This window comes from Saimiri boliviensis, chromosome 8 (genome assembly GCF_048565385.1).
Source record: "Saimiri boliviensis isolate mSaiBol1 chromosome 8, mSaiBol1.pri, whole genome shotgun sequence".
Lineage (NCBI taxonomy): Eukaryota > Metazoa > Chordata > Mammalia > Primates > Cebidae > Saimiri > Saimiri boliviensis.
In genome coordinates this window covers 101855347-101880307 of record NC_133456.1, presented here as the reverse complement: position 1 = coordinate 101880307, position 24961 = coordinate 101855347, and the positions used below count along the sequence as shown (strand labels likewise).

At 36.5% G+C, this 24961-nt stretch overlaps 1 protein-coding gene across 1 annotated transcript in view; it reads left to right on the top strand.

Annotated features, from left to right (window-relative positions):
* Positions 1-24961, top strand: part of PLXDC2 (plexin domain containing 2) — a 422459-nt gene that overhangs the window by 300403 nt on the left and 97095 nt on the right. Inside the window, exons 6-7 of the mRNA XM_003930659.4 lie at positions 3743-3861; positions 15925-16024. Coding sequence (XP_003930708.2) covers positions 3743-3861; positions 15925-16024 — 219 coding nt within the window. The remainder of the gene's footprint in view (positions 1-3742; positions 3862-15924; positions 16025-24961) is intronic.

The following is a 24961-nucleotide window of genomic DNA, read 5'->3' as shown; positions in this document are numbered from 1 at the left end:
ACATACCTTGTTTCTAGGTAGCTCTTAATATTTGAATTTTACTTCTATTTGAATGATTTTTTAAAAATTGATGTATACTACTCCAACCAAACTTTAAGTTGTTTAAAACCAAGGGCTGTGGCTATTTATAAGAAATCATTTTATCTCCGGTACCCTGCATAGATGTTTAATAGGCATAGACCCTAAATAATAATGAATGAATGAAAATAATTAAATGTGTAAAGTTAGTATTTATTTCTGGGAATTATAAAAGCATTATTATTCAAGAATGCATGTATTTTTTACCCACTGAAATATCTTCTATGTAATATCTTATTCCATAGGAATCTAATATTGAGAAATATTGAGTTCAAACAATACGACAACGAAAGCTTGTGTTTTATTAAATGAGTGAAACACTTTTAAATACTGTAAGGCTCTTCACAAAGTCCTTTTTATACCACAGCTGAAATATAGTTGAGAAAATATTTCAACTTGCTGAAATATTTTCAAGTTTGGTTAGAATCATTGGCAGCATACTTAAAGATTGGAAACTCAACAATCTAGGGAAGTAATCTTCTCTGGACAAGATAGCAGCAGGTCAGAAAATTTAAATCAGTAAATGTTGAGAGAGCTATGCTATTACATAATATAAAAGTTAGCATGTACAAACATTGTGATTTTTAACAACCTGCTACTAACAAAATATTAGGAATCTTTTCCTCAGAATTTATATCATAAACTTTTAATTTATATAGCCCTCTCTTTTTCATAAATAATCAAGGATAACTATATTTTCTTGTATTTAATGCAGAAATCGCTTGAAGGCAGAAATGATACTTTCTGTGTTATAGGAAAGGAAATGGGTTCATGCAGATTAATTGTGTCCAAGTTCACATGGAAAGTTTTATAGAGACAAGGTGCAAGTCTAAGTCTTCTGCCCTCTGGCTCATTGTTTTCAGTGCATCACCAGAGTGTGATAGAAACTAGATAATACAGACTAGTATCTACATATTTTTATACATTCATGACAACTGTTTCTTCTTCTGTCAATATTTCTAGGTGACATTGTTGTCTGTGAGTGTTTTCAACTGTGGTGTGTTCAAAGAACAACTGTAGTTGGTCAGTGCCTGTTCTAGACTGGCCTTTTCATTTATTTATGTATGAGATCTGTCTGGTTCGTTACTGAATCCCTAATGTCCGGCTCTCATTAGGCCCTCAATACATGATTCAGTTAATGAATCAATGAATGTTCATAATGACATAGTGGAAAAAATGCACTTGAAGATGAAGGTTAAAAAATAAATGTGTCTTTCAAGGAAAAAAAGTAATTAGAGAATAGGGAAGAGACTAGAGCTTGGGGGTTGTAGACATGTGTGAAGGGAGAAGAAGTTAGGAGGCATTTCACGATTAGAAAATTCCTATACTTATAAAATCATGGGACGTTTCCGGGCTATTGTCTTCTTGCCATCCCCTCCCCTCCCCTCCCCTCCCCTCCCCTCCCCTCCCCTCCCCTCCCCTCTCCTGCCCTCCCCTTCCCTTCCTTCCCTCCCCCCTCCCCTCCCCTCCTTCTTTCTCCCTCTTTCTCCCCCTTTCTCCCTTTCCCCCTTTCCCTCCCCTCCCCTCCCCTCCCCTGCCCTCCCCTTTCCCTTCCTCCCCTCCCCTCTCCCCTCCCCTCCTTCTTTCTCCCTCTTTCTCCCCCTTTCTCCCTTTCCCCCTTTCCCTCCCCTCCCCTCCCCTCCCCTGCCCTCCCCTTTCCCTTCCTCCCCTCCCCTCTCCCCTCCCCTCCTTCTTTCTCCCTCTTTCTCCCCCTTTCTCCCTTTCCCCTTTCCCTCCCCTCCCCTCCCCTCCCCTGCCCTCCCCTTTCCCTTCCTCCCCTCCCCTCTCCCCTCCCCTCCTTCTTTCTCCCTCTTTCTCCCCCTTTCTCCCTTTCCCCCTTTCCCTCCCCTCCCCTCCCCTCCCCTGCCCTCCCCTTTCCCTTCCTCCCCTCCCCTCTCCCCTCCCCTCCTTCTTTCTCCCTCTTTCTCCCCCTTTCTCCCTTTCCCCCTTTCCCTCCCCTCCCCTCCCCTCCCCTGCCCTCCCCTTTCCCTTCCTCCCCTCCCCTCTCCCCTCCCCTCCTTCTTTCTCCCTCTTTCTCCCCCTTTCTCCCTTTCCCCCTTTCCCTCCCCTCCCCTCCCCTCCCCTGCCCTCCCCTTTCCCTTCCTCCCCTCCCCTCTCCCCTCCCCTCCTTCTTTCTCCCTCTTTCTCCCCCTTTCTCCCTTTCCCCCTTTCCCTCCCCTCCCCTCCCCTCTCCTGCCCTCCCCTTTCCCTTCCTCCCCTCCCCTCTCCCCTCCCCTCCCTCTTTCTCCCTCTTTCTCCCCCTTTCTCCCTTTCCCCCTTTCCCTCCCCTCCCCTCCCCTCCCCTGCCCTCCCCTTTCCCTTCCTCCCCTCCCCTCTCCCCTCCCCTCCTTCTTTCTCCCCCTTTCTCCCCCTTTCCCCCTTTCCCTCCCCTCCACTACCCTCCCCTTATCGTTTTTGTTTCCAAAAGGACAATATAGACAGAGAGATGCCCATGGAAGGAAACCTGGGTGGTCTTCACTCAAAGCAGTAATAATGACTGAAAGCACCAAGGTCAAGTTCAGGCTTTTCTTTAAAAAACATTTAAAGTTTTGCCTCAGAAGTCCATTTCTATACTCCAACATTCTTTAAAGACTTACAATAGGGCTTTCAAAATATTTGAAAGAACGTGTCTATTTAAAGTTGTCAGCTAGCTCAAGAGGTATTACTAATAGCACCAAACAGTTACTGGAAATTAATTCTTCCATGCAATTGTAATTTTTAAATATATCAGATATTTATTGCTGAGAGATAAAATTTGCTCTTTTAGTTCTATGATTTTCATTTTCAACACAACTTTTTTGGGCAACAATATTTTTTTAAGCCGAACAGAAATATCTAATATTTAGAGTGAAGAAGTCTTAGCAGCTCATTTCTTTTCTTTTCTTTTTTTTTTTTTTTTTTAAAAAAGAGACTATACAATGTCAGTTAAAACAAAAATATGACTTCTCACTGGGGACTATTAAACTATGTTTCAGTTTTTATTTCATGTTACTTGTTCATAGTAAGCACTGACTGAGTGAGTCAGAATATAATGTACAGCACTGGAGTTTCATCCTAGTGTGCTTCAAGGGGACTTCAAAAATCTTAGCCCAAGGTCCTTTGAGCTGCTTGCAGCCTCATGGAAGAAACTCAACAAAGAGAAATACAACCCTTGTGAACCCAAGGAGAAAATTCCCATTAGTGTTTAAGGAACTTCAGTGTGGAAAAGTATATTTCTAGGTATGGAGAAGACATTTACATGTCTTTTGTATGTGGTCCTAACTTTTTAAATGTGTTTCTTTCTCTCTCAGCGTTTGTCAAATGTGTTCGAAGTTCATTCAATCCACTTAGGCTGCATTTTGAAACTGGCTTATAGAAATTTAAGCCGACAGTACCCATTAACATTAATAAAATTCCTAAGGCAAAATTCCCCTGCACTGCGATAGCTCAGTATTAACCTAAGTATGAGGTTATATTTTACTAAATATTTAGAGAATAGTCAGTCATTTTAAAAAAATCCCAAACGCTATTTCAGTAACAGAATTTGATTAACCACATAAAATGGAAATCGTACAACTACCAGATTTGAAGGCCAGATGCAAAAACTTTTTTGTGAAATCTCCCATCGGAATTGATTGGTATGTTTTTCTCATCGCATGTCTTCCTTTTTTAAATGGGTTTATAGGCACAGCACTTGTGGTCCAGTGGGACCATGTACATCTCCAGGATAATTATAACCTGGGAAGCTTCACCTTCCAGGCAACTCTGCTCATGGATGGACGCATCATCTTCGGATACAAAGAAGTAAGAGATATATTGATAAATTCTTTCCCTTCCCTTTGTTCTTGACTGCTTTCTTTCCTCCAAGTGTCAAGAAAGAGACATTTTACAGTCATGAACCTCAAATCGTTTTCTTGCCTCTTGGTTTCTTTTGCTTCATAAAAAATATTTGAGTTAGTTTTAATTTTCTGGGTTCATTGATTGTTAGCTCATTGTTTTGTATTCTGATATTGTTGGTATAAGGACCCATCAATTTCATAAAATTATTCAGTAATTATATTCTTGTCGTACTAGAGTGAAATATCTCTAAGAAAAATAAAATCCAATTTGGAGGGATTTCTCATCTAAATCTAAATGTTTATATTTAAATATTTTGTTAGTTAGGTTTTTTTTCCACCTTGTTAATTTCTGTGATACATTTTGGTTCTAATTTCAAAAGCATTTATAGGCATGAAAACTTATGTGGCTCAATGACCCAGTACTGAGAGAGTTCAAGGACAGCTGAGCTTACAATCCCTTTGGCTTATGTTTATTGAAACAGGATAAGAAAGATTGATCAGAGACCTAAGTGATAGAAAGAACAAGAGAGTTTAAACTTATGGTTTCTTTTGAACAAACTGACAAAGTAAAGAGCACATGTTTACTGAATTGTAGCCTTAAATTTACAGAATATTTAGACTAGAATAATTGTGTGTGTGATTTCCAACTCTTTTGACAAAGCGATTAAGGTCTGTTAGACAAAGAATGTAGGAATAAAGTTCCAAGAACTGCAGATGTAATGTTTTAGATGGTGTCTAATTATGAGAGAAACCTGGACCATGAGAAATAATAATGAGCATTATTAAACTATAGGTTAAGGGGTATTTATAGTAATACAGACTCAATACCTTGTTTTCAACTGAGGGATTACTTTTTCCTTGAGAAATAAATCCCAGATTATAAAAGGGATGTTGAGGATAAAGAAAGAATTCACTTTGGTCAAATCTTCTGAAATCCATCTATTCCAAAAAAGTGAAACATAATTTAATTACAATTAAGTAGGCCAACTTTTAAAACATTCTATGACCATGTCAACTATTTCTATTCCTTTAAAACATTTTTATGGAATTTTTCATTTACTTGAGAGCCATTGTGTAAATAGGATATAATTATAGGATATGTCCTTTTCTGTGTTTCTTTATCCAAGCTTACGGTTTTAAAAAAAAAAAAAAAACAAACAAACTTTTTTTTGAGATTCAGAAGTACATGTGAAGATTTGTTATATAGGGAAACTCATGTCACAGGGGTTGTGTTGTACAGATAATTTTCTCACCCAGATACGAAGACCAGAACCCAACAGTTACTTGCTCTTATCCCCTCCCTCCTCCTGCCCTCCACCCTCAAGTAGACCTCAGTGTGTGTTGTTCCCTTCTTTGCCCCATGTATTTTCATCATTTAGCTCCCACTTACAAGTGATAACACGTGGTATTGGGTTTTCCATTCCTTAGTTTTCTAAGGATGATGACCTCCAGCTCCATCCATGTCCCTGCAGAGTACATGATCTCATTTGGTGTATGACTCCATGGTATTCCATGGGGTATGTGTACCTGATTTTCTTTATCCAGTCTATCATTGGTGGGCATTTTGGGTGATTCTATGTCCTTGCCATTATAAATAGTGCTGCAGTTAACATACACATGCATGTGTCTTTGTGGCAGAATGATTTATTTATTTATTTTTTAATTAACAGACTAATTTAGAGTAGTTTTAGATTCACAGCCAAATGATGCAGAAAATACACAGAGGTTGAACATATTCTTCTTTCCCTGCTGAACATCCTCCCCCATCATCAACATGCCCCTCCAGAGTGGTACATTTGTTGCAACAGATAAACCTACATTGACACATCAATATCACTTAATGTTCTTAGATGACATGAGCGTTCCCTCTTGATGCTGTATTTTCTAAGGGTTTTAAGGATGTGTAATGTCATGCATCCATCATTATAGTGTCATACAGAATCTTCCCTGCCCTAAAAATTCTCTTTGCTCTACTCATTTTTTTAGTTCAGTAGGTTTTGGGGAAACAGGTGGCATTTGGTTACATGAATTTATATTATTTTGGCTCTATGCCCAGTAATGGGATTTCTGGGCTGAATGTAGTTTTACTGGTGAGGTTGTAAACAAAGGGAATGCTTATACACTGCCCATGGGAGTGTCAATTAGTTCAGCCATTGTGGGAAGCAGTGTGGTGATTCCCCAAGGAGCTAAAAACAGGGCTATGTTTTTCTGTCAGATCCCACCATATATTTATGTCACACTCCCTGGAAGCTGAGGGAATACTTCTCAATAGGGTTCATTCATTTGTAGTTTTCATTGCAATCTGGTATATTGCTGGAACTGCACAGTGACGTTTTACAATGTTAGTTTTCAATGGTTTCAACCAGCAGTGGTGAAGTTTCTGGAAAGACACAAAATCAGTAAGTTTGGAGTCTTAGGTCTCACCAACTGGAGGCTTTGTCAACACAGAGGTTTGTGTTCTTATTGTGGTTTCTCTTACCAGTCATTATTATCAAAATTGTCATCTTTTTATACTGTTCTCAAAGGATAACTCACATTGCAGAGTGTGACAGTTGATTCTTCCTGTTTTTTCTTCTAGGTTGGTATTTTTAAAGGCCTTCTCTTTTCTTCATTTTTATCAAAGAAAAATGTTCCATTACGGTTTTCCTGCTTTGTCATGTCAAGATGACAGGCAAATTTAACACTTTCTTGATATTCCCAGGCACTTATCCTGAAGAATGTCTCCCTTCTCCACTTGGAGTTCATTTAAGTCATTTTTAATTTATCATTTGCCTTTCTGTTCTTTTTATGTCCTAGATAGAAAGCAGTTTCTACTTTTCTAGCCTACCTCTTTATTCTTCTCAGTAATTGTTGTATATTTTCTTTTGCTAAGGCAAATTGTTATTTGTACAATTTGTCAAGATAGAATCCCCTTGCATTTGGGTGAGAGCTAGAAGCTCCTCACACTGCTAGAAAAAATGTTCCTAAACATGATAGCATAAAATAGTAACTTACATCATATGTTATCATTTACAAAGTACATTCACATGCATTATAGTGTTCAATTCTTCAGCAATTTCCTATAGCCTTAATATCCTAAGCATTTTACAATAGAGGTGGTACATAGAAGCTGTTCAATAAATGTTTATAACTTAATTATGGAAATAGATCATACATGATTATCTTCATTTTATAGCTGAGCAAGCTGAGTCAGAGAGATTAAATGACATACTTGAGGTCACAGAGCTAGTTAAGGACAAATCTAGAGTCAAAAACTTTAATTTGATGATCCTAAGACAGCTCAACCACTTTTCCTGCCTAAAGAGATTATGTATAACAATTCACAAATCTATGTCTCATTTGTTTTTCTAATAAGTATTTCTTAATATTTGCTCTTTAAGACTCTTTATTGTTAGATTTTTTTCATATCACACAATTACAAGTATAGTCAGAAGAGGGATTCCTACTTCATTTGTAGAGCTAACCAAATTCTAAGAACATATGATTACAAAGAGTATAATTTTCTGTTCCTGTCCAAGCTAACTTACTGAATTATAGACAGGGAAGTAAGTGTAATTCTTTCTGCAATAAGTTTCTTCTAATAAGCTAACACCAGCTTTGTTTTGTTTCATTATATTTTATGTGAATAAGAAGAAAAATTCTGATTTATCCGAAACCCACCATCATTTTGGGACTTGTTTTAAAATTGTAAATTACAATTATAATTAAATTTCACATTAAAATTAGTAATGGATTGAATAAATTTAGTAAAATAAATTTCATATTCAATGCCTTCATGCAATCTATCTCAGTATTTCAATGTGCTAATCATGCTAAGTACATACATGACCTCCAAACCTTTCATTCTGCAAATATTGTCATTTCTTCAGTAGCATAATTTTTTGCAGTGCAAACTAAATGATGAATGATTAATAAATTAAAAATTACATTTACACTTATAACAATCTTACTTATAATGGGATTGAAATAGGGAAATACGACTGCTGCTTAAAATAAGAGTGAATACAGATCTGCTTATAATATTCAATGTTTCTTCACCAATATTCTGTTGTTTTCTATAATCATATTGTAGAGAGGAATTGTGAAGTCACAGATTCCTTTAAATAATTAAGTTATTTTTCCTGAGGTTAGAGCTCTGTATTGTGCAACGCAAGATTTGAAATTCTGTTTCAAGCTATGGGCCCTTATTGTTACACAGCTCCATATTTTAATTAACTTCAAAGATAGAGTTTGCTTAGAATTCAGCCAAAATACAAAAATAATAATATTTTTTAAAGCTCTTCTCAAATTCCCAGCTGTTCATTATAATGCATTTTTCAATTTTAGAATATCCAGTTGTTTTTTAGATAGATTGAATTACCTAATGAAATTAACTATATCATCTATTTTCTTGACTATACTAATAATGATGATTTTAAAGTTTGTGATTAGTAGCCCTAATATCTAAATGAACTGTGAGTCTGTCTCCGTCATCTGTTTTCTTCCTATTTCCTCTAGATTTTCATTCATTGGCATGTTTCTTTGAATGCCAGGTGATTTTTTAAAAATAAAATATTGGAGATTATTTACAAAGTACCAAAGTACTTTTAGGATTGATAATGTTTCCTTCCTACAAAACAGTTTATTTTTTTGGCTGTTAGTATAGGACAGATCACTTTAATACTATACAGCTAGGCCCATTCAAAATTGAGCATTAGTCCTTATGAAGGCCAGAATTTTCTGGTAAGACCTTATTCTTCTAGTCCTTCAGGGAGCTCCACTAAAGATTTGGATATTTACTATGGACCTTTTCCTTAGTGGTCCTGAATGCATATATTTTTCTTCAGCTCCATGAGACAACCCAAAGGCTGTGTGGAAAGGCAAATCATTCTTTTTTTTTTTTTTTTTTTTTTGAGACGGAGTTTCACTCTTGTTACCCAGGCTGGAGTGCAATGGCGCGATCTTGGCTCACCGCAACCTCCGCCTCCTGGGTTCAGGCAATTCTCCTGCCTCAGCCTCCTGAGTAGCTGGGATTACAGGCACGCTCCACCATGCCCAGCTAATTTTTTGTATTTTTAGTAGAGATGGGGTTTCACCATGTTGACCAGGATGGTCTCGATCTCTTGACCTCGTGATCCACCCGCCTCAGCCTCCCAAAGTGCTGGGATTACAGGCGTGAGCCACCGCGCCCGGCCGACAAATCATTCTTACCTGTGATCACAATGGCTATGATATGATTGATATAATGTGATGTGCTAAGGCTAAGCTATGGAATGAAAATGACTAGCCAGGAAAAACAGTCAAGGATATCAAAATGAATGAACCAATCCGTCATGTATTGAAAAGAAAGTGTTTAAGAAGGCTGTCCAGTAGTTAGGGTAGTTACTTAACCTCTCTGGGCTAAGTCAGTGAGACCTTCTCACTCCCTTAACACTTACTTGTAAATTGGCAAATGCTTTGATGGGGAAAGTGGTGTTGGGTTTACTTCTGCCATTTCCTTTCTTTGGGATTTTGGCTTTTCAAGACCTTGCTCTTTGATAACTATCTGAAGTTTTCAACGTATACTTTCCATATTTTATTTACATTTTCTGCTTGATTTAAGTAGTAGAAATAATTTTAATCTTGTCTGCCATAACCAGAAGTGAAAGTCACATTCACATTTAACAATAACCTCCAAATTTAATAAAATCTAGCGTTTCTTGAGCTGTTCATATATGCCAGGCACTGACCTAAGCATCTACAATAAATTACATATAATTCTCACAAAAACCATGAGTAGCCCTACTTTTGTCATTTACAGAAAAGGAACCTGAAATACCCAGAGACCTTAATGGAATTTGACAATTAAACTCCCATTTTTCTATTCTGTTATTAATTAGCTATGACCCTAAATCTCAGCTTCTTCATAATAAGTTGCCATTAAATACTGAACACTTTTTGCTTGATTATAATAGAAATGGCCCTAAAATTTCTGGCCTATTGATAGTGTAACAAGAAAACTAATAATTCTCAGAAAAAAATATTTTATTCCAATGGCTGGCTGTGGTGGCTCACGCTTGTGATCCCAGCACTTTGGGAGGCTGAGGCGATCAGATCACTTGAGGTCAAGGGTTGGAGACCAGCCTGGCCAACAGGCTCTACTAAAAATATAAAAATTAGCTGGACGTGGTAGTGCATGCCTGTAATCCTAGCTACTGAGGAGGCTAAGGCTGGAGAATCGCTGAACCCAGGAGGCATAAGTTGTAGTGAGCCAAGTCAGGCCACTGGGTTTTAGCTTGGGCAACAGCATGTGACAATGTCTCAAAAAAAAAAAAAAAAAAGAAAAAAGAAAAAAAGGCCATGAGCAGTGGCTCACTCCTGTAATCCCAGCACTTTAGGAGGCCCAGGTGGGCAGATCACCTGAAGTCGGGAGTTCAAGACCAGCCTGACCAACATGGAGAAACGACCTTTACTAATAATACAAAAAAATTAGCCGGGCATGGTGGCACACACCTGTAATTCCAGCTACTCAGGAGGATGAGGCAGGAGAATCACTTGAACCCAGGAGGCAGAGGTTGCAGTGAGCCAAGATCGTGCCATTGTACTCCATCCTGGGCAACAAGAGTGTAACTGTCTCAAAAAAAAGAAGTGTATTTCAAAAATGCTGGAGATTTGAAATAAGGGTCTTTACTGTCCTTGATATTGTCTATCTTAGAATCCTCTTACCTTTTACAAGTTGCAGTTTCTCTGACTTGTTTTTATCTCTATTCTCTTGATATACATGGCATTTGTAGTCACTGTAGACACAAAATATAGATGGATGTGACTCTTTCTGTGTTAATTGCAAATTCGGGTTTTTTTTCACTAGCTTATATGAGGGATAAGGATGGCCACTAGGTTAGGATGCTGTAATTTAAATTAAAATGTCATATAATTCTACTAGATGGCAACAGGAGAAAAATCACAGAAGCGGTAGGCTCAGCCCAGGAGTTAGCCTGTTCTATCCATTTTCTTGGTTCAATACTTTACCATTTCCTTCAGCAGCAAATTGTAGAAGAGGTCAATGTAGAGGAACTTTACTGTTTATTAAGTAAAATCACTTTTTAATCTATTCTACCGTTTAAGTATTTAAACCTGATGTTCCTTGGTGTAGCATTTGCTGCTTCTGTGGAAGAATGCATAGTTAATAAATCACCATTGTTAATTAGTTGTAGGTTTCAGTGGGGCTCTTAATGCATTTTTTGAATTTTTTGGAGGATTATTTCTTTTATTTAAACTGTAATGACCCTTCACTCATGGTTAGTAGCTGAAAGTATTAAAAGATGAACACTGACTGAGCTTGTAGAATTTATAGGAAAAACAGTAATTCAAGAAAGTCAGAGAAGGCCAAAAAGAATGCAACATTGAGACCACCACCATTTAGATATAAAGTGATTTCCTTCTATAAATATTGCTGCATGTATGAGAATATTTGATATGTGAATATAGTAGGTACATCCAAGACACTTGATAAATGTGTGTGCAGAAAAGAATTATATACATGTACATACATATCTAATACAAGGATGAGAAAAACAGGTGGAATAAAATGCTAATTAAAAACAATTCTGAAGAAATAATTCTAAAAAAAAATATAGACAGGTATTTTATATCATAGTTCTTCCCTGTATTTTAAACACCTAAAGTATTAAAATTTTATTACACAGCTTTATTTGGGATCTAATTCATTTGCATTTATAGAGATATTTTATTTTTTTAGCTATCTCACATATAAAAGCAACTGACATTTTCGTTTTTTGTTTACTTTACCTAGTGTAAGAAAATGGTAAGTTGAATTATTCTCCCTTTATAATGTTCCGATAGCAAATGCTGTGAGTAAAAATAAATAAATAAAGTAGCCAGGTAACAAGATCAGTGTCCCAGAGGAAACTTTTATTTTATTTACTTTTTTTTTTTAAGATGGAATCTCACTCTGTTGCCCAGGCTGGAGTGCAGTGGCACAATCTCAGCTCATTGCACCCACTGCCTCCTGAGTTCAAGTGATTCTCCTGCCTCAGCCTCCTGAGGGGCTGCGATTACAGGCATGTGCCACCATGCCCAGCTAATTTTTTGTATTCTTAGTAGAGACAGGGTATCACCACATTGGAAAGACTGGTCTCTAACTCCTGATCTCTAGTGGTCTGCCTGGCTCAGTCTCCCAAAGTGTTGGGATTACAAACATGAGCCACTGTGCTCAGCACCCCCAAAGGAAATAATTTCAGAAATAAAAGCTTGTTCTAGTGTGGACTCTGGCAATGTCGGTTACATTTTCCTTGGGCAATTTATGTGACCATTCTAGGTGCTTTTTCTTCACTTTCTCCTTCCAGGCTTGAGCGTCCTTTATCCCTGATGTGGCAATCAGAGGGTTCTTTCACATGGTGGGTACCCTTGCCCACATATGGTCTTCTTGCTCCTATGTTCCACGACAAATAATGCTTTTGTCCCTGATGTTAAAGGCCCGATACGTTCCCTGTGTCTCCCCCAAACCCAGGGTGTAGATTTTCCTTAAATTCCTTTCTTTTCTCTTAATGTTTAATTCCCAAGCCATGTTTAAGTAAGTTTCCTTATCTAGCTATTGTGCCAGGTGTAGTCCACACCAGAGTCTGGACTGTCTTGAGTCCAATGGTGCAAGCTTCTTCAAGTGAGGGTGCTGTGTCACTGTTTTTGTATGAAACCCAGACTCTTCATGTGTCAATTCAATGTGAGCAGTGTTTAAATCAAAGGGCACATGTTTTACTCTATGAATATTTTTAACGTTTTATGTGTACATATATGTTTGCAAAACAGATATGTTGCCAATATTTAAATATTAAAACATTTCAAGTAAAAATACCGATTTGCATTTTCTTCTTGAGGACTCAGAAAGCCTTGGAAGTGCTTGGCTTGCATTTCCACATGACAGATATTGGCTAGAAAATTTACTCATTGTGTGCACCCTGCAGTTTCTCCCTCAGAAATTTCTTCTTTCTTACCTGAGGCACACAGTAGCTTATGAAGAAAGGAAATTTGGAAACCCTGTTTTAAAGCGAAGGTGGATTTTGCTTATCACCTTCATGCTGTTAGTTGACTGCTTCCAGATTTTCTACAGATTATGATTGTGGAGATGAGGGCAGGAGGCATGTTAGGAATTGATTGTTTGATGATAGCTCACCCTGACTTTCATGCTGTTAAATGCGTTGCTCAATACCCAGCAGAGGAAAGAGTTCAGGAGCTGTACACTAAAAAAGGACTGAAATAATTGTGCAAATTTTTAGTGATAGTCTGGAAAGAAATGGATTTTTACATTGTCAAATTTAACTGAAAGCCCTTCTATTCAAGTGTAGTTTACAGACAACTTAGCATTAATATTTGAGAGAGAGAGAGAGAGAGAGAGAGAGAGAGAGAGAGAGTGTGTGCGTGTGTATGTGTTTTAGAGATAGAGTCTTGTTCTGTCATTCAGGCTGGAGTGCAATGGCACTATCATAGTTCACTGCAGCCTCCAATTCCTGGGCTCAAGTGCTTCTCCTGACTCAGCCTCTCAGGTAACTGGGGCTACAGGTTATTATTTTGATAATAATAAAAGAGATTGTGACTCTTAAAAATTAGATTCACTATTGATAACACTGAATCCAGGTCACATACTTAAGGAAAACCAAAGAGAGAGTTAAGGATTACAGGCAAATAAGAATGGGTAAAACAGAAAGCGTGGAGTATGTTGTGGGATTTTGTTGTTGCTGTTGTTTTTAATCTTAAATTACTAAACATCATATTGGAGATTAGCAAGGAAGCAAAAATGAGTTTGGAGTACTTCTTTTACAGTTAAGCTTTGACAGACTTATGATTCACACCTTGGAACACATACTATACAATCAAACCCTTGCTGAGATACTCTGCTGCCTGTTGGATAGATAGATGGGCCTGTAATGGAAACAAATGAATGTTTTGGTGATGTTTTCATACCAGAACAGACAGAGAAAATAAAATTCCATTAACTATTAAGCAGCATGCTGTTATCTCCCTGCTTTAGAGACAGATGTAAAAATCTCATGTTTCAGGGATTGCGTGGGGTTCCTGTGTGCTGGAGAAAGATACCCCAGAGTGGAGAAGCAAGCAATTTCTGTCTGTGATGCTCCTTCCAAAGGCCAGGGTACTCTGTTCCACTTTTGCTTACTTCTCACCTCTTCTCCTGCCTTGGTTTTGTGCACTCATTGCAACCACTTTTTTCTATGCTTGCTTTGCTTCAACATCTCAGTTATAGAAACCAAATAATAAACCTACCTCTATCTTGTAATATGGAACAAAAATTATGCTGTTGTTTAAAAAAGTATTCATGAATGTTTGTAGAAGTCAAAATAGAAGCACATTTTAACTGGTCTGAGAGCTCCTTTTCTTTCTCTCTTTTGAAGAGAATGTAATTGTGAAACCAATTCACCAGAGATGTGTGATTCAATACAGATCATACCGAGGCCCAGTTAAAATTTAGCTTTACCTTAATCTTAAGAAGGCAACCATTATAGACACTTAAAAATAATGAAGCTACATTGTTAAAAGAAAAAAAAAAGTTCTGTAGTTTAGAGTTTTTATTTTTTCAGTTTGGCTTCCTGACATTCTCAGCTTAGATGACTCATGAGGCATTTTGAGGATACATATAAAGTTGTAGACAGGATAACAAAATAGCTTTCCATAGTCAAAGTTTTTTAGAATTTTGGTCTTTTGACATCTTTTTGGTCCATATATTCACTGACTTGGGCGCTTCATATCCTTATAAATATAGAGTCCTCTATAAAATACATGATCGTGACAATAACAGCTTTATTCTTGTGCTAATTCGCCCAATCCTGGCTATACTTTTAAATGCTTTTTTTTATACATACACCTACACACCTATATAATGTCTTCATTGTTAGTCAAGAAGGAGTTCATTCTGCAGCCTGGGCAACATAGTGAGACCCTATCTCTGCAAAAAATAAAAAAATAAAAATAGCCAGCTACTCAGGAGGCTAAGACAGGAGGATCACTTGAGCCCTGGAGGTCGAGGTTACAGTGAGCTGTGATTCCAACACTGCACTCCAGCCTGGGCAACAGAATGACACTATGTCAATCAGCAATATCTGATTTAACATATTATTTAATGAATTACCCATAGATAGCCCCAAATCTGTTTATTCTGCCTTAAGACATTTTTGGTGCATTGATTCTTTTCTTTTACTTTCCTGTTTCTTTCTTTATTGGAGATGGTCCCATTCCCATTTTTGTCTCTATAAAACTGATAATAAAGAGAGTAATCATATCTCCAATGAATCTTTTCTGAATCTGTAAAAATATATTCTAAGAGTTCGTATCATTTATATAGTTTTTCATATAGTCTCAATTTATCCTAATTTTTTAATTGTAAATATTAGAAATGTCTACATATTCAGACTGTGGATTCATTTAGATTCAAATTTAAGAACTGTGACCTTGAGATGACCCCTAAGAACAGAAGTTTTTCATTGTAGTTTCAACCAGAATGGTGAAATTGTTGCCAAATTTAGTTAGATATTAATCAATGATGATATCGGCAAATGCATATTTAGCCATGCATTTTTTTGTTTTTCTCTAGATTTTATATCTATAAGACTGCTTATAAACAAGGATTTTCTAAAACTATAAAAAACAAATATACAATCAAGTTTCTTAGGAAAACAAAGAGTAAGAGGAGAATTTCTGTTTCCAAAATTATAGGCAGCCCTAAATGCATTCATGGTGTGCCTGTATGTGTGATAAGATTGCAGCATCTAACATCAGTTAGATTCGCTGAGAATCTGTTCCTTTCAACATCAAATAGCCATCTTCAGAACCAGGAACTCTCTTGATTCTTCTATTCGTTCAGTAACACTAAACCGATGTTATTTTTTGGTTTCCTATGTCTCTTTTCTAATACTTTTGGCTCCCTCTCTAGTCTTTTATCTCCTTCCCATGGTTTTGTCCATGAAACCAGAAGATCTTACTGCCTTTCCTCCCTGTATGAAATTCAGATCTAACATGTAGCAACCTGCTTTTTCTTTTCCAGATTCCTGTCTTGGTCACACAGATAAGTTCAACCAATCACCCAGTGAAAGTCGGACTGTCCGATGCATTTGTCGTTGTTCACAGGATCCAACAAATTCCCAGTAAGTAGAAGAAGGGCAGTCACAATGAGTGAGCCTCTGTGGGGTAAATTTAAAGGAGATTGATCTGAAGAAGATGTACCTGAAGAAAAAAAAAAAAAAACCCCAGCTAATTGATTAGCTGATTGATGCTTGTTAATTCTCTTGTTTGGGTTATAATTCCTGTTGGACTATCTCTGTCATCCTTGAACTAACTCAGGTGAAGAGAAATTAAATAGCCAAGCCAAGAATGTGTAGTTTTGGATTTTTTTTCTTTCTTTCTTTCTTTTGATTTGGGGTCTTAGTCTGTCACCCAGGCTGGAGTGCAGTGGTGCAGTCACAGTGCACAGTGGTGCAGCCTTGACCTTTCAGGTTCAAATGATCCTCCTATCACAGCATCCTCAGTAGCTGGGACCACAGGCATGCACCACCATGCTCAGCTAATTTTTTAAATTATTATTATTGGAATAAATGAGGTCTTGCTATGTTGCCCGGCCTGGTTTTGAACTCCCTAGTTCAAGTGGTCCTCCTGCCTAGGTCTCCCAAAGGGCTGGGATACAGGCCTGAGCCACCATGCCTAGCTAGATGCCTTGGGATAGTTGGCTTGGCTAAGCAGATACAGTTCTTATATTAATAAGAATGACATAGGACAGTGACAAATTATTTGATTGATAGGCATATGACTTTTCATATATGTTTGTCTTAAGTTTCTGAGCAAAACCACAGCGTTGTGCTATCTTACATTTAATGTATTTGTGTAAAACTGTTTGAGAGTCTAAAGGAAGATGAAAGAAAAAGTACGAATTTAGGTAAATAAAAATCTGGGTGGAGCTGTACCTACCACCAGAGAAGATATGTATTTTCTTTAAATTATGTTTGCCTATCTAGTCTGGTTTACATTTTGTAGAATACAAAGGGATGTGTTACTCTGGACAACTGTTTGTTGTATTAGAAACTAAAATGCTAACTGCATTAGCCATTCTGATCCTACGAAGAGGCATCTGTTGAAAGCTTCTGTTTTTTGAATCTTCTTCACTCCAAAAGCAGTCCTGAGAGATACTTTGCTGTGGAAGTACTTGGAGTTGGGGTCAGGGGTGTTTGTGTCCTATGTGTTCTTATTTAAAGAAATGGGAGATAGGAAAATATATCTCAGGATGAGATCATTTTTCTTTTGTGTTGAAAGTTCTTTTTCTTTTTTTATTTCATTAGAATGGTAATTTATCACATGCACATGCTCTTTGGTCATGACTTGAGGTGATTCTACTGAATTATGTCAACTCTCAAATATAGACAGCCATTGGAGTGAAAGCTATACTTTTTAAAGCAATGGATTAGCAGAAACATTATAAGGTTTATCTTACAACTGTAAGATATCTTAAAACTGGTTATTTTAAAACTGAATGACATTCATACATGATGGTACTGCTTGGTGAAGGGCATGGGCTTTCTCCTTGTTAGCTGAGAATTTGTGGGAGGCAATATTCAAGAGAATTGTTAAATTAAAGCAGATTTTCCAGAAACTAAATTGTACTGTGAACAAAGCAAGGATGTATTAGTATGTGTAGGCAACATAAAGGCATCCTGACAAGCTCTTAAACAAGAGGCCGAACCCTGGGACAGCTGAAGTTGGCTTCTGTTTGAGGACGGCTGTTCTCACATTCTTTCTTTCAGAGTTCTTAAATCAAGCATGGCTTGAGTCAATTATTTCACGAGTGAAAGGACATACTAGTTTTAGTTTATTGCTTGGTTCTTTTTTTATTGCTGAAAAAAAAAATATTTGCAGCTTGCTCAGCAGGGCTTTCAGTCCATATTGTTCTTCTGGTATATTATTGCTTAAAGAAAAACACCAACCAAAATATAAGTTTTTTTTACAAATGTATTTTAATATGCAAGTATTATATTGGTATATTCCCTATTATAAAATTGTCGTTAGCTATCAGGGCCCTAAAGTGTAATTGTTCATGCCTTGTTGTGCTACAAAAGGATAACTATTATGTGTTGGGGGAAAAATATTTTCAAATATAAATCTCAGTGAATAAATTGGCAAAATTCATATGAATTTTCAGACCAGATTATGTCTAAAGTTTGGGACTCAACAGTTATCTAAAATAACTCAAACTTAGAGTTCAGAGAAAAGCTTCCCTCATACAATTTGCATACTGGAATAGCAATCACATGTCCTGTTATCCTTACTGTTCCAACCTGAGAAAATTAACCAAGAAGGAATGGAATATTTGGGTCTCTAGTTCTGCCGTTGCCACTGTTAGATGGGACCATATTTATGCAAGAAAATTCGAATGGCTATGTTCTACTTAAAAATCATTTTGGGAACAAAAAATTTTATCTCCTTAAAAGTATCTCCCACATTTATAAAGCATAACTGTGTCTGTTACATGAGATTCTGTATAAAAGAGATATATGGTTGCATTGCATTCTCAGCTAACAAAAAGCACATCTTTATGCCAGAGATTAGGATAACCCAAGATTAACACAATACAAATTATACAAATATATTTCTTTTGTGAGAAATAAGTTGATTCCTACAGATCTGTGTTACTTATTCAACAATCAGAATTTAGACCAATGTAAGTTTTTTTTCAAAATTCAGTTCCCTTATTTAGCAACACTCACTGTTAAGAATTGTCTTCGTAGGAAATTTAAATACTTTGCCTCTGTTACCTTCCCCTCCCCCCACCACAAGAAGATTTAGGGAACAAATGATTATTATTCTAAGTAACGAGTAGTTTCATTTCTTCTGTATTCCAAGGTGTGTTACATAGAACCTTGTTCTCATAAGATCAGTTGTCTATTCTTTTGATCATTTTGGTTACATAGGTTGTAGAACCTTTGGCTTCATGTAGCCATGGAAACATGGGAATGTGAGCTCAAGCCTGGAAAATAGTTTTTCCCAGTAGATCACCATTACTGTACCCTTGTTATCAGATTTGGTGAAGATTTGGTAAAGCATTCAAAAATCTGTAAAGCAATTTTAATTTATTTATTATTAAATGTCTCCCCATTCATTCTTCCTAACATCAACAACAACAACAAAACACTTGTTTTTCAGTTTTTAAAGACCTCCAAATAGTTTCAATGTATTTCAATAATTTTAATGTAACTTTCAAGCATAATTAATTAAAGTAGCTTTTTTTCTTTCAAAAAGGATCAGGTGAGCTGATAGTTTAACTATCAAAGACAATTCAGGCATTGTTAGTAAATTGATAAATCCTTCTGAGTTTACAAAAGAAATACCTTTATCCCATCAAAAAGAGAGAAAAAAGTCTATGGTAAAACAAAGGCTTATGTTAAAAGAAGGCGGCAATTACAAGTAAAGAAAGTATAAGGAATTTGATTATTGGTCATGAAATGTTAAACATTTTATTTAACTCATATAACTTTTTTTCTATATGAAAGGAACATTTCAGTACCTAAAATGCAATGTGAATACACCATGCATTCAGCGATACTGACTTAGATGTCACTGCCAAGCCCCGGTGCCCATCAGAGTGGAACCACTGATTTTCACTAAGAAATACATTGACAGTGTGTCTCTGGTACTCCAAAGCTTTCTGACTATATCGTTGTGTGTTATTTTATGTCTCCTAATAAGACTTGTGTCTGTCTGTCTGTTTGTCCATCTGTATGTCTCTAAATCACTGTTTTTCATAAAATGTATTTGTAAAACTTTAGAAACAGAGAGAACCATAGAGATCAGCTAATTCAGTATCCACAGGTACAGCTATGAAAAACTGATCTAAGTACAGCACTGACTTTGTTCATTTCAGAAATAAGAACATAAAAATATACTTATGATTAGAAGGATAGCACATTATAATTCTGAGTAATTTATAAATTAACAGGAAACTCAAAGATGAAAATTTAAATTACCTAGAAATCTACTACTGAGAAATAGCAATAAATGTTTTCACGTATCTGTTTCCGACTATTTATTTGTAATATGCACATATATGAACATACATACATAGTAAGAAAATTGGCATTGTGTTTTGTAAATAATTTTGCCCCCTGTTTTCACCTTCATACATAAAACATACCTTTTCTACACTGTTAATATATGTCTAAAATGTAGTCATTAATGGCTAGAACAAATTTATTTGTTATAGAATTTATGTAACCTGTCACTAAAGAGGTTGGTTACATAGTTTGCATCTCATATTAATTGTCAGTAAAATGGTGCTGAACATCCTTGTTTTTAAATTTGTACATGTCTCTGATTCTCAGAAAGTGAATCTGTGAATGCTGAATGTTAATATCGTTTTGAATGTGTTTTGACAAATGCTTTCTATCAAGGGTTGTACCACTTTACTACCCATCACCATTATATTAAAAGTATCCCATTTCCCCAAGTGCTTTCTATTATTAATTTTTAGCTTTGCAAATTTCATAAGCACAAAATGGTACTTCATTGTTGCTCTAATTGTCTTTTGATTACCAGAAAGTTTTAACTTTGTCATATATCCGTGTGTCATTTGTAATTTCCATAATTTCTTTTTAAATTGCTCTATTAAGTAATTCTTTCTCAGCTTCAGCTTATGTCCTTCCAAATCCTCACACACAGAGATCTTGCTGGACACGTGCACTCTCCCTAGTGCCACTCGCACTTGTTTGTTTCTCCCTCCCCCAGCATAGCATTTTGGATTTCAATGTTAATCTCCGGCGTACTTACTTACCCCATCAGGCCTCACTGTTTCTCTGCCTTCCAAGCTTAACGAGCCTAATGTTTCCAGCAAGAAACTCGGAAAATCCGCTCATGCCTTGTGGTTCTTTAATTTGCAAAAGTTAAGGCCATGCCATTTACGTAAAGAGAAAGTTACGTTAACACACACATGCAGGGCCTTGCACTGGAAACCAATCTGGAAAGCAGCTGACCTCACTTAAAATCGTTCTACTCCAAGTTATGACAATGACTATACTGAATCCCTTAGAATATTCCTTATTTTTCTCAGTCACAGTACATTACTTGGTACTTTCTTAATGTCAAGCCTCTTTTCCTCAGGATCTGCTGTTTCAAATTTATGGACATTATTCGTGCTATAATGCACATTTGCTTTGCTGGTTATGATTCATGGCTCCATAAGAAACATTTAGCATTTTCAGAAATAAAACTGACAATTAACTAGTAAAAATACTGCAAAGTGTCAGAAAACAACACTTTGGGCTCAGAAAACAATATCCCAAAATGAAAGCCTCAGAGGCAGCCTCCGAAGCAAATATTTTTCCTTTTCTTTTTAAAATGTGTATAAATTTAAGGGATACCAGTGCAGTACCCCTTATAAAACTACAAAGTGTCATTGAACACTTTAAGGAACATTTTTATGTATATATTTTGCCATGTATGGTCTCTTTATAAGCTTAAAGATCATACAACACTTTTTTCTTTATTTTGGATGGAGTCTCACTCTATCATCCAGGCTGGAGTGCAGTGGTGCGCTATCGGCTCACTGCAACCTCCACCTCCTGGGTTCAAGAGCTTCTCCTGCCTCATCCTCCTGAGTAGCTGGAATTACAGGCATGTGCCACCACATCTGGCTAATTTTTGTATTTTTAGTAGAGACGGGGTTTCACTATGTTGTCCAGAAGGATCTTGAACTCCTGACCTCAAGTGATCCTTCTGCTTCAGCCTCCCAAAGTGCTGGGATTACTGGTGCGAGCCACCTTACCTGGCCCAGACAGCAATATTTTAAAATTATTTTTAGACACTGAATAAAATAACCTTAACAAGTGAAAGCACAGCTTTGCCCATGAACTATGCAAACTATCTTAAGCTTTAATTTAAAATAATAATAATAGCATAGACCAGTATGCTATTCAGAAATTCCTGTGCTGGTGGAAATGTTGTGCATCCGAATTATATAGCATGAACTCACTAGCCACATGTGACTACTAGGAACCTGAAATATGACTAATGAGCCTGAGAAATTGAATGTTTCACTGAATTTACTTCCTTAATTGTATGCTAAATAGCCATATGGGCCTAGTGGCTATCATGTTGGATAAGGGTAACAATAGACCATATCCACATATTTAAATAAAATATTAAATGCCAAGTATAATACTTACATAAACATTATTTTTATTTCTTCTTTGCTTTTAAAAATATCTTATAATATTAGATATGAATTTTCAAATATGTGTATTTATTAAATTTTCAAACATAACCATTACAACTAATTTTTCCCATAGAAAACAATTTGCCATTTTGATTTAGTGGTAGGAAACATTCCCTACAAATATGTAGCAGCTATAATAAAAATATGTGTTCAAAACTTATGAAAAATATAAATAATCTTGGAAAAACTTGAACTTATTTTATTTTATAAAATTTTATAGAACCCAGTTCAAGGCCTTTCAGAGGAATGGGGCCAGATTTGTTGTTTTTGAAATTGTGGTCTTCTCATTCATTTAAAAACAGATCAATCTACAGATGTCCAGTAAATTGTGTCATCTTACTTTTTCTCACCTCAAAATGGAAAACCCTTCAAAATTATTTATTTTCTGAAAGATAAAATTGCTTCTCGTTACAGCACAATTTTGTTGGGTGCTTACATTCTCATGTATGCACTAGCTCACCAAAGGCTCAACAAAAGCAGAAACAAATAGAAATCCTGAGGTTTTCTCATAAAATAACTATTCATAAAACACTTCCAAGCTAGAAAGCATTGTTTAAAATGTTATTTTATTAGTTTGATGCATACATTTCTAATTTAAGCTAGTTAACTGACCCTGACTTGATTTTTAACGACAAGTAAAAGAAATTTAAAATTTTCAGAAATCACTGATTAAACAATTTTTACATATTTGAGAATTTTTCTAAAAATTGTATGAACAAACAAGTGTTCTTCAGGGACTTGTGGTTAAGTTCTTTCATTTATTTCATTTTCTTTATTAACATTTAATCCTCCTATACAATACTTCTTAGAGAAAGTAAATTTGTAGCAATTCAGAGCTGTGTCTAGCTGGGAGCAGCGGCTCATGCCTGTCTCCCCAGCACTTTAGGAGGCCAAGGTGGGAGGATCACTTGAGCCCACGAGTTCCAGACCAGCCTGGAATGAAGACATTGGAGACTTGGAAGGCTGGGAACAGGTAGAGGGTTGGGGGATGAGAAAGCACTTATTGGGTACAATGTACACTATTTGGGTGACAGAAGCACTAAAAGCACAGACTTCACTACTACACGATATATCCATGGAATAAAACTGCACTGGTACCCCTTAAATTTATACAAATTTTAAAAAGAAAAGGAAAAATATTTGCTTCAGAGGCTGCCTTTGAGGCTTTCATTTTGGGATATTGTTTTCTGAGCCCAAACACACCCAGTTCAATTTAATGAAGTCACGATCTCCTTTGTGCAAAAGAAAGAAGAAAAGAGATGTCATGGCAAATATGACTTGGCAAATATGTATCATGGCTTCTTCCTATGAGTCTCTGGAGCAGAGAGGCATGTCCCTCTGCAAAAACACTAGGTTCGAGACAAGCAGCCCTCAGCAAGTGGAATCACGATCGATGTTGTCACAGGCCTGCATTTCTACCTGCCACACTGGCCCACAGTAACACTGTGTGGACCATTTACTGTCTCACTCCTGGGTCTGGTTCTCTCTTTTTTCCTCGATTTTTTTCTTTTATTGGTGCATAATACTTTATATATGCGGGACATGTGAGTATGTGTTACATGCATAGACTATGTAAGGATCAGATCAGGGTATTTGGAGTATTCATCACTTGAGTGTTTTATCAGTTAATGGCTTGGGAACATTTCAAGCCCAGGGCAAAGTAATTATCAAAGGAAGGCAGGAAATGCAGCTGGTTCAATCCACTAGTAAAGTATACGTGGGAGAAAAAGAAATGTGAAGGTTGTTTTAGGTCCAATTTTTTATTTCCTCTCTGCTTACTCAAGTAATTTAGGAACTCTGGCCATTTAAGTTTTACCAGTGTCCTGAAACTTTTTGCAAGGAGTGAGGGAATGTTGACAGAAAAAGGTTTCTATTAGTGCTTGATGCTTACCTAAGGTTTGTGTTTTATTGAATGCATAATGAATTATTATTTCAGAGAATTAGAACTACAGAGAGAATTTTTAAAAATGATTTCAGCAAATGCATTTTTTAGTCGTAGCTATTTATTTAACAACTCCAACTAGCTAATCCTGCTAATGCATTGCACTTTTTTGTGGGAAGCTTGTAACTACTATAATAGTGTCAATTTTATCTCAAGAATCTCTTTTTTACCTGAGTCTTCATGCTGGAAATGAATGTTGTGGTTGTACGATACAGACTATTTCCAGTAAAGAGTACTCAATACACGGTGCTTCTGCTGGACTTGATTTCAACTAGAAAATAAATAAGATACAACCCTATGGAGCCAGTCATTAAGCACTGACAACACATAAATAAGGAAATTTTAGCAAATCATTCACTTGACAATTCAGACACAGTATTATAATACTTATACAATATAAGAGTAAGCCAAGTTAGAAGATTCCTCATACATTCTCTGTGTGAATGTTAAGCTTTCAAGACGGGAAAATCAACTAGATCATGGCTAATCTTGCCTCAAGGTACTCATTAGTTTGTGTTCACTTCAGCTAGAGTGGATATTGATCAAAGAATATTCTTGGTGTTTCCATATGATCACATTGTCCCTCCTGCTGATACCAATCAGGCTTTCTAAAACATGCAATATTTGCAGTTTGCAACATATCACTTTCAGATTTTGATCACTGAGCTACATTTTCTTTCTCTCTGTCAATCTGCTCAGATTTAATTTTTCTTACTTTTTAAAAGCTACTAATGGATGAATATTGATCTATTAAAGTTGAATTACCAGCACGAATACTTTTGGCTTATTCTTGAAGAAGACATATGAGCGAAATATTTCTGGAATCAAATGAAAGCTTCTGGCATTGGCAGGGGCAACCAGAATTCTAATTACTTGTTTCTGACAGAG